The 15,591-nt window shown below is 45.0% G+C and overlaps 2 protein-coding genes across 3 annotated transcripts in view; both read right to left on the bottom strand.

Moving 5' to 3' along the window:
• LOC111158886 (mastermind like transcriptional coactivator 1) overlaps nucleotides 1–1,638 on the bottom strand; it is a 45,191-nt gene extending 43,553 nt beyond the window's left edge. Inside the window, exon 1 of the mRNA XM_022521184.1 lies at nucleotides 1,269–1,638. Within this exon, the coding sequence (XP_022376892.1) occupies nucleotides 1,269–1,616 (348 nt within the window). The 5' untranslated portion in view covers nucleotides 1,617–1,638. The remainder of the gene's footprint in view (nucleotides 1–1,268) is intronic.
• Nucleotides 1,639–3,914: 2,276 nt separating this feature from the next.
• The window catches only part of LOC111158868 (calnexin), a 35,916-nt gene continuing 24,239 nt past the window's right edge, over nucleotides 3,915–15,591 (bottom strand). For both annotated transcript variants that reach the window (XM_022521166.1, XM_022521167.1), the window contains 7 exons: nucleotides 13,395–13,508; nucleotides 12,942–13,098; nucleotides 10,468–10,683; nucleotides 9,657–9,776; nucleotides 8,416–8,542; nucleotides 8,161–8,240; nucleotides 3,915–6,302 (listed from right to left, as the gene is read on the bottom strand). In XM_022521166.1, coding sequence (XP_022376874.1) covers nucleotides 6,249–6,302; nucleotides 8,161–8,240; nucleotides 8,416–8,542; nucleotides 9,657–9,776; nucleotides 10,468–10,683; nucleotides 12,942–13,098; nucleotides 13,395–13,508 — 868 coding nt within the window. In that variant the 3' untranslated portion in view covers nucleotides 3,915–6,248. The remainder of the gene's footprint in view (nucleotides 6,303–8,160; nucleotides 8,241–8,415; nucleotides 8,543–9,656; nucleotides 9,777–10,467; nucleotides 10,684–12,941; nucleotides 13,099–13,394; nucleotides 13,509–15,591) is intronic.

Genomic DNA, 15,591 nt, shown 5'->3' with positions numbered 1-15,591 from the left:
CGGCTTGGCAAGACATGACCTAAAGCAGTACCACTATGTGCCATACCTTTTCCGAATGTTTTCACAAAGAAGACTCTGACGGTGGGCTAGGGTAGTCAGAAACTAGCTTTAAAGAAGAGGAAGATGAGCCAAAGGATGAGGGCAGGATTCTGAAAGGGGAGAAGGGCCCTGCAGGCAGCAGCCTCTCTGTTTAAGAAATAGGAAATATTTTCACACCCGCACTCATTGGAGTCTTGTAAGAACCCTGGAGGATAAGAAGCTAAACGACATCCACAGTTTACAGACGGAAAAAGTGAGGTTCAGAAGCCTGGACTAGTGGATACGATAAGCAATGAAATGTCCAGCAGCCCAGTGTAGGAAAGAATGAGGAAAAGCACTCACCAGAGCATAGGACCCATGCGGGCAGAGCATTTAAAGAGAAAGAACCACCAAAGACTAGTAAGGGACCAGCACAGCAATAGGCTAGTGAGAGGTAATAAAGGCACAAATTTTAAAAACACACAGAACAAACTAGACCGGTAACACTTGTTTTAAACTTTAAATCACCAGGAAAACCACCACCCAAATAAATAAATAAATAAATAAATAATCTTCCTTTTATAAATCAGTTTCACGGAGGTGAACCTCTAACCAACAAATTCTCTAACATCATCGGAGATTCTTAAGAGGTTTACCAATTAAAACGGGAGCTGTCGACAATATTACTGGAATTACAAGTTCACACATTTCGGGGCTGCCTCAACAAGCAATAATACTTTCTTCGCAACTCGGTGAGCAGTATTATGCCTTTTGCTGTGATCTCCCAAGATTTTTGGATTTTTCCGTTCAGAACCGTTTAATTTGGACAACCGCGGATCGGCTTATTTCCATATGCAAGCCCTGGCTCTTCAAAGAGCAGGGACCTTATAAATATTCGCAGGATAAATGAGGCCACTATCAGACGCAACTCTGTGCCAGCCTGCTCCCCCTCAAAAAGTTACCAAACATTCGGAATCAAGCCCGGAAGAATAACCTTTCAGCCACAGTTCCCAGCCTCCCCAGACGGGGCCTTAATTAAGTCAGGTCCTTACGGTCATGTTCTCCCAAAGTAAATGCCACAGTGCCGTTTCCCGCAGATGACAACCGCTCTGTCCCTGCCGTGTCAGCCTCCCCCGAGCCGGACCCGAGGAGCAGCGGGCACGGGGGAAGCCACAAGGCGGCCGGGCGGCGTCAGGGGCAGCGTCTCCCCCAGGACAGGGGACACGGGGTGCTCCCCACGCCCTACTCACCGCGACGGGGCGGCCGTGCTCTGGGCCGTCGGCGGCATCGAGTCGCGGGGCCGAGGCCGGCGCGGCGGACGCCGGGGTGGCGGCGGACGCCGGGGCCGGGGCCGCGGCCGAGGCCGGCGGCTGCCGGTGCTTGCCGGCGCGCTTGGCTTTGGCCTGGATGCAGCGCTGGTGCAAGGCAAAAGTGTGCTGGCGTTCGAGCTCCAGGCGCTCGGGCGACACAGCCTCGTAACGGGCCTCGCAGGTGCTGTGGTGGCGCCGGCACAGCTCAATGCGCCGGCGGAGGCGCTCCATGACCGCGCTGTGCCGCGGCAGCGCGAACTCCGCCATGGGGCAGGTGGGCAGCACCATGGGCCGCGGGCTGCACGGGCCGGGCCCGGGGCGGGCCTCTCGGGGCCGGCTGGCACTGCGGGCTCCGCTCCCCGCCGGCGGCCCGGCCGCCTCACGGCCGCGCCATGGTCCCGCGGGCTGTGGAGCGGGCTCGCGCGCGGCGGCGGGTCTTCCTCAGGCCCCGCTCGGCCCAATCCGGGCCGGTGCTCGCTGCCCACCTCAGGCTTCGGCCTGTCCCCGCCGCCCCGGCCCCATTGTTTTCCGCGCCGCCGTCGCCGCCATCTTAAAATTGTTTTCAGGGCTCTCGGAAGAGGGCGGGGCCCCGGCAGGCGACCCCGGCGTCACGGCTGATGAGCAGGCACTGCGGCCAATCAGAGCAGGCAGAGCGGGCCGCCCGAGGGGTGGGGGCGAGCACGCAAGAGGTACGTTGGGGGCTCCTGAGCGGAGTTTAAAAGGAACTCTCAAGTGAGGGGCGGAGGGAAGCCCCTGGGCGGGCTTGAGTGCCGGGCACAGGGCCAAGTGTGACCGACGGGAGCCGGTCCTAAACGCCACCCCTCGCCGGCAGGCCCTTCCGGGCCAGCGGAGGAAAGGGGCCGTCCGCGCAGCATATCGTTAACTGCCTGACCCAGACGCCCGCCTGGCACTACAGCGCTTCACCAGTTTCTTCCCCTGCAGCCTTTTTGAGCTGTTTCCATCAACTCAAAAGTAGCCACGCTTTTTCGATGTCAGCTGTTTTTCCACCGCATTCCTTACATCCAGCCTCATCATTGGTCGGAATTGTCCACGAGTGAGCTGGAAGAGGCTTCCTCTTGCACCATTCTGAATCACTGTCAGTTTCCACTTGATATGAAAGTTTGAGCAAGTTTCAAAAGTACTACTTAAAAAACTTAAAAAGCCCCAGCAGATGTGAAGAGGATTCTGGCTCCGTTACTGGGGACTAGAACTGTAAAGGCTGAAGCTTCAGCCAAAAAACAGGGAGACTGGCGGGCCATTAAAGGATGGTGGCTTAGGTAAAATTGAGTCACTCAACAAAATCCAACCAGACAGGGGCGCCTGGGTGGCTCAGTGGGTTAAAGCCTCTGCCTTCGGCTCAGGTCATGATCCCAGGGTCCTGGGATTGAGCCCCGTGTGGGGCTCTCTGCTCAGCAGGGAGCCTGCTTCCCTTCCTCTCTCTCTGCCTGCCTCTCTGCCTACTTGTGATCTCTTGTCAAATAAATAAAATCTTAAAAAAAAAAAAAAATCCAACCAGACAATTACGTTTAGTATTATAACCAGTAGGCATAAGGGGTGGGAGACTGGGGATGGGGAACAGGAGCAGTGACTCAGTACTAAAACTAGGTAACTAAACCTACGTTGGCTCAAGAGGTAGGGAACAGTCATGGGCAACCTAACTGCTAAAAAGTTAAACAGGAGGTTCCAGGACCACCACCAATTCAAACATTTGTTACAGTAACTTTTTGCTAGGGCCCACAAAAATATTTTATTTTAAAATCAGAAGGAAAAAAAAGTTCTTACTCACGTAGTATGTTTTTATACCAATGCTGTAAAAAAATAAATACAAGAGGCTCAAGTCAAAAGTGTCCAGAGCTCATGAAGGCCACATCAATGGTTCTGGGTTTTTTCCCCCCAGTCTTCAAACATATATTTTACATTAGAATTAAACTACTTTCTAATAGGGGAGAGAATAGTAACTAAGAGTACTACACTCTGTGTACTTCCCTTCCAGCGAGGAATCCAAAAGCCTTAGCACATATTTAAGAAGTTTTGACCTAACTTCAAAAACATCCTTGAAATACTTAATATGTGAAAGATAGAGTCTGATTCTGAACAGACATTCTCTAATAAAAATTAAGAGTTCAATGGCTCCCATACATCAAAGAATGTTATCATAAAATCTTAAAAAAAAAAAAAAAAAGGGGGGGCGTGCCTGGGTGGCTCAGTCAGTTATAGCTCCGCCTTCAGCTCAGGTCATGATCCTAGGGTCCTAAAATCAAGCCCAGTGTCTGCCTCCTTGCTCAGCAGAGACCCTGCTTCTCCCTCTCCCACCCCACCTGCTGCTTGTGGTCTGTCAAATAAATAAGTAAAATCTTAAAGAAAAAAAAAATTATCTACAAGTTACTGCCCCCTCCCCCATTTCTGAGCTGCTATCCCTACTCTACAACAGGAAATGCTGACCTGCAATCCAGTAGAGAAAGAATGCCCAATCTACACTGAATTGACTGGATCAAATCCACACAGTGACATGAATTACTCAACCATCCACATTTTCTGCAGCATAACACTTGACTTGGAAGTTACCATGAAGAAGTTCAGTCAAAAGCAGACACTTAACACAGGGCTTTAATGTAATACCATTTAGTGACGTGACAATTTGAGAAAAATGGAGAGTATTCTGTGGATAAGAGAAATTGAACACATCTGATGGAGTGGGATTTTACAACACTGTGACAAGACAGCCAGCATGGAAAACTATTAATTTAAGTGCATTTTAAGAGCTAAATACTGCTGGTCATTCATTAATGTGTCAGACATTTAATCGGAAGGGCGCACCTTCAACAAAGAGAAAACCAAGAAAAGATTTTTTTTTCTTTCTTCCTTTTTTTTTTTTTTTTAAACAAACTTTGCTACTAAATAATCCCAGAAAGGCAAATGAACCTTCTAGTTTGTACTTGTCATTCCACAGATCAGCTGGAAGAAACTGTTAGGTGAGACAGGAGACGTAAGGTCACCAGACAGTGAGGAAGGCAGGTTTCTGGAAATGCAATAATCCCACACATTTGCTTCAAGGAGAAACCTGCAGACATATTTTCAGGTCTTGCTAAGTAACTGTTTATTTGCACTCAATACATTTGGGAAAGTCTGCTACATAGCTAAGGTCACTGTGACCACATAACAACAGATGAAAAGGATAAAGCACGGAACAGCAAGAAAAATTCATCCCACCCTCCTAAGAATTTCAGTGAACCAGTAAAAAATTGAAGATAAACAAAATAAACAGATACAGCCTTCATCTTTTACGAATATACTTCCTCCCCAAATCTCCCCAATATAAACACTTTGGAGTGTTTATATATTCAGTGCAAGAAACAGTGTCATCGGTACGTTTGAAACACCTCTGAAGAAAGAATAAAGCTAAAACAATTCTGAACACATTTCAGTGTGGTGTAATAATGATATTACACTAGAGTGATGGGGGAGAGGCTCTGATAGCACCCATCTGCATTCCACATGAAAAAAACAAATCTAAGATCACTTTTTAAAGAATTCTACAAGCCACATACCCAAACAAAAAAAATTTTTTTCAACAGGACTGCTTTATCATGTAATTTAAGACACAAATGTTACAAGAACTGCAAATGAAGACTTAAAAAGTTAGCAGCTAAAAAAAAAAAAAAAAAAAAAAAAATCAGGTAATTCATGCTGTATGTCACTCCTCCCATAAATACTTTTAGCCTGTGTTCAATTACAGTCAATTCTGAATTGGCTCACCTCTGGCTTAGACTTCTCAAGTCTTTACACAGAGTAAAAAGAAATGGATAAAGATGAAAGAGTATTCTATCCTGTACTTTGACCCTGGAAAGGTGTGGGTCTGCTTAAAAAAGGAAGAAGAAACAATCACAATAAAGCTTAACACTATGCGGAGCGTATAATCATTTTCAGCGACGGACTGCAAGCTGCGCTGTGAAGAAAATGCATAGCAGAGGAGAAAGCTGGGGATCTGGGGCAACAGGGAAGGAAACAGTGTCAACACAGTGGAAGTGATGAAAACATCTGCGTCTACTTGGGAGCCCCCATGCCCTGGGAGCATTCCTTAAACAGCCCCCTGCTCTGGACGGCTGGCGCCCAGACTCCCCCAGTTTGGGAAGCATGACTGCCCGTGTGCCACCTTATGCCACTTCCTCCACTGACTGCAAAGCCGTCTGGGAACGGAGCTGTTCCAAGGGCAACAGAACACACGCACTGTATGGTCTAACCCACATCAAGAGGAAAAATTTCTTCTTTCTGTATGTCTATTTTTAATACAACTGAAACAGAACCTTTACATAAATTTGGGCTTCCATCCAGTCCATCTCCTCAGTTTCCTTAGGAGGAACTGGGCGATGGAAGCAAGCAAAACAAGATTATAACCACAAACGACTGCACTTTCAACATGATTATCAATTTTAAGGGACAGAGAACACTTGAATGTTTTGTAACACCAAACTTATAAAACAAATTTGGTTCTAAAAACTGCAATTCATCCCCCTAGCATTTCTAAAGGTTGGTGTTATTTCTGCACGGACAGATTAATATATTAAATTAAGCCAAGATTTTAAAGACTGGCAAAGTTCTATCACTCTATTTAAAAAAAAAAAGATGTTTAAAACAAAAACAAAAACAAAATACAAGTTAGTTGCTTCATGTTACATTTCACAACCATTAATGTTATATGCTTTCTTTCTACAGACACAGGGTCCTTTATGTCACAACTGCAATTACTGACTGCTTAGATGTTTACAATTACACGGGCTAGTGTTCGACTAGAGCCTGTCGATGGTGACGTCTGGAGGTTTTCTGAGTTTCAACCTAAGGTGTGCCAGGCCCTCTCCTAGGACCACGCTTGCAGGGAAAGGGGAGGGAGAGGAAATCACAGATCAAGTTCTTAAGATTGTTTCACTCTCTTCGTGGCTTTCTGTTTCTTGGTGATCTGTTCAAAATTTCATCCTCCTGTTGGTTGAAAAAATAAGAAATTCACTATAATTAGCAATGCTTTAAATAAGTGAAAACTTCACCAAGCTTTCAAGATCAGCCAGGCTGAGGGTAACCCATCTGCAGCAAAAACAAGAGAAGAAAAACGATTAGAAGAAAATGTACCAGAAACAATGGTTTTCTCAAAGGCAGCAGGGTTCTGTATGCTCTAATTTTGTCTGTACTGTTTTCTGTAAACATCCACTTTCCTCAATCTAACCCATCAAAATTTTCTTTAAACAGGACCAGATGCCCTGCTTTCCCACGTGATCTTGCTCAATCCTGAATAACCTACTGGCCTGTGGGCATATCAGCCCCATTCTGAGGCTGAGAAAGCTAGGATCTCAGGGGATGGGGGACTGTCCCAGCAGGCCCCACACAGCACTCAAGACTGTAAGCCCAGGGCTCCTCGTACTCTACGGAGCTACTTCTATTTTGTGAGGAGATTGGGGAATATAAAATACATGTGTGAGACCGGTCCCTACCTGAAAGAAGTACATCTAGTTCAAAGTCTACATTGTAGCTGAGACAGAATATAGCCACAGAAGGTATCAACAGCATTGACCTTTATCGATGGAGGGGCAGTTGTAGAAGCTGGAATGGAAACTGGGTAGGGTTTTCGAGGAAGGAGCAGACTGAAACAGAGCAGTGCTTGCAAAAGGGCCTCAAGAAAGATGTAGATTATTCTTTCCCTCATATATCCTACTATTCAATCCCCCCAAAATCTGTACCGAGAAGCCCAGTGAGTTCTTACACTCCTCTACCCCTGCTCATAGCCACCATTATCTTGCCTGCATTATCACAGCAGCCTCCCAACTGGTCTCATTGATTCTCCCTGGTCTGTAGAAAACACGGCAGCCAGCGTAATCAGATCCTGTCACTCCTGTGCCCCAAAGCCTGCAATGGCTGCCCATTTCACAAGGAGAAGCCAAGCCCACACTACCACCTGGGATGCCCCACCTAATCTGGAGCCTTCCCCACCCCCGACTCTACTGGCCCACATGGTCTTCTAGACTACTACTTCAGGCCTCTGGGCTGGCTGTTGTCTCTGTAGGAATGTTTCTTCCCATGGACATTTCTACAGCCAAGTCCTTTATCTCTTTTAAGTCGGCCCCAGGGTCACCTCTTCAACAAGGCCTACCATCTCTAACACTGCACCCCACCCCACCTCCAGTACTTCCAATACCTCTTTCTGTTCTTTTATTTTTCACAGCCTATCACTTCCTAACATATTATTTACTTCATTATAATGCCTACTGCTTATTGTCAGTTTCCTCCCACTAGAATTTAGACTCCCCAAAGGAAGGGTATCTTTGTCTTGTTCACGGACAATGTGAGGCCCATGACGGGCACTCCATAAATACTTGCTGAATGAACAAATCCATGAACAACAGGGACAAAAATTTTAGAATACAATAAAATCATTGTTCAAGAAATACTTTTTTCCCCCTCCTAACCACTAGACCACCAGTGAAGGAAATACTTTTTCAGGGCACAGTGAGGAGAGAGAAAGGAGACAGACGTGTTGGATAATAACCTGAATCTGAAGTTACCATCTTCGCAAACACGTTATTGGTTTTCCCCTGAAACCTTCTGCTTACTCCAGAAAATCAATTACAGTAGAGAAAAATACTTCTGAGATTCAGATGTAGTTTTAAATGATCCAAGGAAATGCTTCCCTACGTTGCTAAGAATTCTACTTTTAAAAAATTAATCCTCATGGATTTTTTTCTTATTGCCACAGCCCATGAAAATTATCCTCTGAAAATAAGCCCCTACTTAAATGCACCTTCCCAGAGCTGCTTGGGCTAGAAGACGTACTCCCCCCTGCCGTTACCTCTACTTTAGGTTTCCTGTCGTCCTCCTCCTGACTGGCAGTGCCCCCGTCTTCTTCAGCATCACTTTTCTGCTTCTCTTCTGAGACAGAGACCAAAAGAACAACAAAATGAGCAAAACCTCGTACTTGTTTTTAACTAGACCAGCAGCCTTAGAACACACTTCTGGAGTCTAGGGCAATCTTTTTCGTCACTTGTTTCTGAGTTTGAAACACCTTAGGGTCTTGCTTAAAGCAGATATTCTGGGGTCTACTTACCAAGCTTTTCTTCGCCCTCCTCCTCCTCATCTCCCTTGTCCTTTTCCTCTTCCTTTTCTTCTTCTTCCTCCTTCACATCTGGTTGAGGAGCATCGGTCTTCTTATACTCCACAGGACTGGACTGTTTCTGAAATATTCCCCAAAGTGCAACAGTTTTGTTCACGTTTTTATGTACTACATTATCATGTAATTATTAAATGCCTATGAGCGAAGTTCTGCATGAGGCCCTATACTGGCATAGATAAATAAAAGTATTAAGACATTCCCACCCCGAGAGCTTTCTCTTTAGTGAGTGTGTGTGTGGGTCAAAGGCAGAAGGAAGAGTCAGAATAAAGGGGTGAGGCAGGATCATGCAGATCTAAACACCCAAGATGACTGAGGCACGGACACACAGACAGAAGCATGGTGGGGGAGATGGCTGAAAAAGGAACTTTGGGGAACAGGTTACAAAACATATCAAATGCAAGGTGAAACACAATCCTCATTTAATAGAAGTAGAGTGCCGGGACGCCTGGGTGGCTCAGTTGGTTAAGTAGCTGCCTTTGGCTCAGGTCATGATCCCAGCGTCCTGGGATCGAGTCCCGCATCAGGCTCCTTGCTCAGCAGGGAGCCTGCTTCTCCCTCTGCCTCTGCCTGCCATTCTGTCTGCCTGTACTCGCTCTCTCTCCCTCTCTCTCTCTGACAAATAAATAAAAAAAACACACACACACACACACACACACACAAAAAAGAAGTAGAGTGCCTAAACAGAATATTCTCTCCTGGTTTCTGGATTGCATACAACAAAGACTAAACAAGAAAAACTTTAAAATAAAATAAGGCTGGATTATCCCCACATGTTTTTTTGGGGGAAGGGCAGGGATAATGAAGGAAGAATGGATAATGAAAAAAAATCAAAGACTGAATTATGAAGCATATGGATACAAACAACTACACCAAGGAGGAAAAGCTGGTTTGGGCCCAGATGGCTGGTTTTGTATCTAAGTTGTTGTGTTTTTTATTTTTGTTTTCTAGAAAACTTCTGCCAAATATTAGGGAAGAGTAATACAGCAGGCTAAAACACCAGTAGAAACTGTAGGCCCGTAAATCCTGCTCCCATCTGGGCACCATAAATGCCCAGTGAGAGCAGTGACTAAGGTTTCAGATGTGGCCCAGTCATTACTAGGAAAACCTCAGGCAACAAATCTTATACATATAAAAAGAGTTCTTTTTTTAAAAGTGACTAACAGAAAAGCTCATACCTTTCCAGAGCAGCAGAAGAGAACAACGAGAAACACGGGCAGAGCTACAGTCAAAATGTAGACCACCCAGAGCCATGGGCGCTCCTCTGCGGCCTCAATCATCTGCCCCACTACACCTGGCTGAAAAACAGGACAGGACAGATTTCAGGTCCTTGGTTTTGACACCAAATATAGGCTGCACTGTTTCACTGTTCAATTTCTGCATGTCACTACTCAGGCTCCTCCTCTGTCAAAGGGTTCAAGCCAAGATAATCATACAACCTGAAAAGAAAGTAAGAGAAAAACCTCCATTTCCCCCCCCTACTCTTATCATCAAGGTGATTTCCCTTTCAGAGATGTGAACGCAGGTTTCTTAATCACCTGCTAGAGGCCCCCTTAACCTCAGGGCCAGTAAATGAAGAATTTCTTGATCTTAGTAATCTCTGGCTCTCCGACTCACAGCTTGGTCATGTGGCCAAACTGGGGCAAAATTATGTATACTGGTAAATCAAGATTCAACATTTAAGAGTGCATTAAAATACCCTAAATGGCTAATTTCTTAAATTGTGTTTTAGCACATTAATTAAAAACAAAACAAAACACACCCTACCCATAACACAAATAGGGAATCTAAAAAGCTATTACATAAGACTAATGAAATCATGTCCAAACGCCCAGTATTTTGTCTTTAGCAAGCATCCGGTCACATATTTTATGCCAATATTCTCAAATAGGGGAAAAGATAAATCTTAGAAGATAGGCTGCCATAAAAGAAACGATTTGTCACCAGCAATAACAGACATAAATGCATGAGAAGCAAGTGAGAACGAACCTCGGCAGCCCCGTCAGCAGCTTTCTTCAGACCCCATCCATCATTGGCCCAATCATCAACTACTCTTCGATCCCCACAAACAATGAAGTTGTCAAAAAAAATGTCTGAGGTCATGGACCACAGTTCCAAACCAATAGCACTAAAAGGAGTCATTTTGAAAGGTTCCAGATCTTCAAAGAAATCCGGATTTGGTATTTTCCGGGGCTTCCAGATTCCCTGGAGAAAAAAATAGAGTTTTTAAAACATTTCAGATAATGAACAACACAAATGTATGGTGAACCTAAATAAGAATTAAGATGAATTCTGCATGATCAACGAAGGTAAGTGCTGACTTTGTAAAATGTAACTGAGTACCCAGGAATAAACGATGAAGATGTCTGGATTCCCAACTACTTTCAATTTCTAACCTCAGCCCTGACCTTGACCCAAACCCACACCTGCTCTGCCTGGCATATTCCAACAAACTCTTATCAAAGAACAGCCTTGAACAAGCACAGGCTTGCTCAGTGGTGATTTGCAATGTATGTGACCTTCAACCAGCAAGTGTACTTCTTGAAAACTAGCTAGAAGAATAGTTACCACACATACCCAGACGTGTGCAGGGTTGAACACTGCAGCAAAGACTCTGAGAGCAAACATGGGTGGAAGGCAATCCACCCAAATGGCCATCCACAGAACAGCTAAAGGGCCAGGTTCTTTTATTTCTTTTTTTTTTTTTAATTAACATATAATGTATTATTTGCCCCAGGGGTTCAGGTCTGTGAATCATCAGGCTCACACATTTCACATCACTCACCATAGCACGTACCCTCCCCAATGTCTATCCCTACCACCCCTCTCCCCTCCAGCAACCCTCGGTTTGTTTCATGAGATTAAGAGTCTCTTATGGTTAGTCTCCCTCCTGACCCCATCTTGTTTCATTTTTTCCCTCCCTACCTCCCACAACCCCCTGCCCTGCCTCTCAAATTCTTCATATCAGAGATCGTATAATTGTCTTTCTCTGATTGACTTATTTCACTTTAGCATAATACCCTCTAGTTCCATCTACACCATTGCAAATGGCAAGATTTCATTTCTTTTAATGGCTGCATAGTGTGCGTGTGTGTATGCCACATCTTCTTTATCCATTCATCTGTTGATGGACATCTAGGTTCTTTCCATAGTTTGGCTATTGTGGACATTGCTGCTATAAACATTCGGGTGCACGTGCCCCTTTGGATCCCCACATTTCTATCTTTAGGGTAAATACCCAGTAGCGCGATTGCTGGGTCATAGGGTAGCTCTATTTTCAACTTTTTGAGGAACCTCCATACTGTTTAGAGAGTGGCTGCACCAGCTTGCCTTCCCACCAACAGTGTAGGAGGGTTCCCCTTTCTCCACATCCTCACCAGCATCTGTCATTTCCTGACTTGTTAATTTCAGCCATTCTGACTGCTGTGAGGTGGTATCTCACTGTGGTTTTGATTTGTATTTCTAAAGGGACATTTTACTTAAAGGGCTATTTTAATTTATTTTATTGCTTGACTACACAACTAAAAATACACTTACAAACAGAAATGTATACACACAGTATAGGCACAGAGACACACACTCATACCTTACATTATGAGGAGGACAGGGATGCCTGGGTGGCTCAGTCGGCTGAACATTTGACTCTTGATTCGGGTTCAGGTTGTGATCTCGGGGTCTTGAGATTGAGCCTGCTGTCACGCTCCATGCTCAGAGCACAGTTGGCTTAACACTCTCTCTCCCTCTCCTACCCCTCCACTGCATGCTCGCTCACTTGCTCCCTCCCTCTCCGAAATAAATAAATATTTTGTGAAAAATAAGATACAATAAAGGGGGACAAAGTGGAAATTAACGATGACAAATCATCTAAGACAGAAACTGAGGAGACCAGGGTCTGAGTGGTCACCATCTGTATGCCTAGCATTTTGTTTGCACCTCTCAGTCTTTTCACAGCTGAGATACTGAAGGGAAGCACTGAGCAGACTCGCAGTCAGGGAGCCTCCCTCCCATCTCCATGGTCTATCCCACCGATCGCCAGTTTGGATCCAGTGGCTGCGACGCCCCTACCACACGACAGCAGGCTGCCCAAATCACAAGTTTTGGTTTTTCTTTTCTGATTTTAAACACAAGTTACAAAGCAATCATGAAACCTCTTTCCAGTCCCTAGGTTTATTTTTTTCAACGCTTAACATATAAGCTCTCTCTCAATTCCGAAGTTTGGGTTTTTTTGCATTTTTTTTTTTTTTAAGCTGGACGGGGAGCCTCATGCACCACCCTGACTCTTAAGACTTAAGCCCAAATCAAGAGTCGGACTCTCAACTGACTGAGCCACCCAGGCGCCCCTGAAGTATGTCTTTAATTCAATTGTTTGAATATAGTGATCAACCATGCCGCCTCCCTATAGACAAAACTTCTCTCCAAACAAACAGATCAATGAGGCAACTCAACCATGAGGAGGCACACACCTGGTAGTTAGGATTGTCAATCATGGGAGGCTTCCATTTGCCCTTATAATTAGGGTTGTCAATCATAGGTCGCTGCCAGACACCACACCCAGGGGCCGACTCACACTTGGGGTTGGCAATCTGAGGAGCCTCCCATTCTCCATCCATGTCTTCATCCCTGTGGAGGTAGAAACCAATTACAAACAGATTCTATGATCCATGACTAGGACAGCCGCGCCAAGGCTCCCCCGAAGTCCTGCAGTAATGCTTCCAGGGTCACACTGTGTCACCAGAGTATCATTTTGTCCCTGCATTTCTAGTAACAAGGGTTTTTCAGGACAGATGCCTTCAAAACAACCACGTAATTAAATTTGCTGAGCCCTACACTTAAATTGGACACCTGGCTATCTTTAATCAGTAACTTTTATGTCAATAAAAGAGCAGGCAATTTAAGAAGTTCACCGAAGCTCTTACCAGTCCTCTGGCTTCTCTGCGTCTGGATCAGGTACGTATTCGGGCTCATCGTCTAACCAGCCTTCAGGCTTTGAAGCATCCTCATCCGGAATTTTAGCAGGTGCATCTTCATCCCTTACAACAGAAAAAGCCGGTCAGGACAACACTGGCCAAAGAGTCACAGTGTGATCCCACATTATAAATCTGAAACAGGGGCAATCTGGAAATATTTTGGTCGTGCTTACTCTCAAGATTTAAAATAACTCCTTCTAGAAAACAGAAGAGAATAATTCATTCATCTGACAGTGGTCTAGTATTCAGAATACATAGAGAGCTCTTAGAATTCCATAAAAAAGACAACCCAACTTAAACACTGGCAAAGGATGTGAACAAACATTTCTCCAAAGATACACAAAGGGCCAAAAAGCACATGAAACGACGTTTAACATTGTTAGCCATTGGGAAAATGCAAATCAAAGCCACAATAAAATATCACTTCACACCCACTAGGATGGCTATAAGAATGACTATAAGATGGCTATAAGAATGACTGCTAAAAACAAGTGTTGGCAAGGATGTGGAGATCACGTAATGTCACTGGTGGGAAAGGAAAACAGCGGCAATTCCACTCTAAGACAATGAAAACGTAGAACCACCCAAACACCTGTAATGACTGTTCATAGCAGCATGATTCATAACCACCGCCAAAAGAGGGAAACCACCTAAACATCAGTCAACTGGGGCCTGGATAAAGTCCACACTTCAACATGGACGAACCCTGAAGTCTTTATGCCAAGCACAGAAGCCAGATACAAAAGGTCATATATTACAGTATATGGATGTCCAGAATAGGTTAATCTAATAGGTTAGTAGCTATGTCCAGAACAGGTTAACCAGGGAGACAGAAAGAGGGTGGATTTTAGTATGTGAACAGTAACTCAAACATTTACTCTTAAAAGAAAAGTTCATCAAGAAGTAGCTTATTTCAGGGGCGCCTGGGTGGCTCAGTGGGTTAAGCAGCTGCCTTCGGCTCAGGTCATGATCTCAGGGTCCTGGGATCAAGCCCCGCATCGGGCTCTCTGCTCAGCAGGGAGCCTGCTTCCTCCTCTGTCTGCCTGCCTCTCTGCCTGCTTGTGAACTCTCTCTGTCAAATAAATAAATAAATAAATCTTTAAAAAAAAAAAAAGAAGTAGCTTATTTCAAAGTTTTATGCAGGCATTATGAAACAGAGCCCACATTAACTGGTAAGCAAAGACATCTTCTATCCTCTGCCAAGATTATGCTTTTGACCCATGCTTGTTCTAAATTAATTGCATGAGAACACTGCAGAACACTGTACAACATTCAGCTGGCCCTTTTAATGAAGCTGAACATTGACACTCCCACCCCCAAAATAAAACAGCTAGTTAAGGAGTACGATACTGAAATAGGCTGAGTCCAGGTCTACACTCACAAATATACAAATAAATTCAGTGTTTAGTGCAGCATAAAAATTCAGGTACACATACTTTAAGGAAGGAAAAACATCAGCTAGAATTTAACTGCTCTTTGTCACTCTCTGACATTTCTAAAAGTCACTGGATCGTAGTTCCAACATGGCCACAAGACTACAACCCTGCCTGTTTTCACTTTTCATCACTCTCCAATTGGTACCCAACAAGAAAGGCTATACAGCATATACTCAAGTTCACTCACACATGCCAAGCTCACTCCTACCCCTCTACTTACTGCACATGTTGTTTTTCCTCAGCTGGGAGTACCATTACCCATCTTCACCATTTGCCTGACTCCTTAACCCACTTCCAAGTCTCAGTCTGACTTCCCTGCTCAAGAAACTGGCCCTGGACCAGGCATAGCTGGTGCTCTCGTCACTCACTAACACCTACTACCAGATCACTCACCGCACGCACACCAACCTTGTCTGCCTGCCTCACAACTCGACTGGGAGCCGTGTGGGCAGCTGGTATCCCTGTGGGCAGCTGGTATCCCTGTGGCTTTGTCTTCCACTGCCCAATACAGAGCAGAGGAGTCTTGAGTGTTGTTTAAATGGGAAAAAGGTTATTTTACAAATTAAAATTTAAAATTTAGGGCACCAGCGTGGCTCAGTTGGTTAAGCATCTGCCTTTGGCTCAGGTCATGACTTCAGGGTCCTGGGATGGAGCCCCACTTCACGCTCCCTGCTCAGCAGAGTCTACCTCACGCTCCCTGCTCAGCAGAG

Source organism: Enhydra lutris, unplaced genomic scaffold (genome assembly GCF_002288905.1).
Source record: "Enhydra lutris kenyoni isolate GAN:26980312 unplaced genomic scaffold, ASM228890v2 scaffoldscaffold64, whole genome shotgun sequence".
Lineage (NCBI taxonomy): Eukaryota > Metazoa > Chordata > Mammalia > Carnivora > Mustelidae > Enhydra > Enhydra lutris.
The sequence above is the reverse complement of the archived record's forward strand: the minus strand, read 5'-3'. Positions and strand labels throughout refer to the sequence as shown.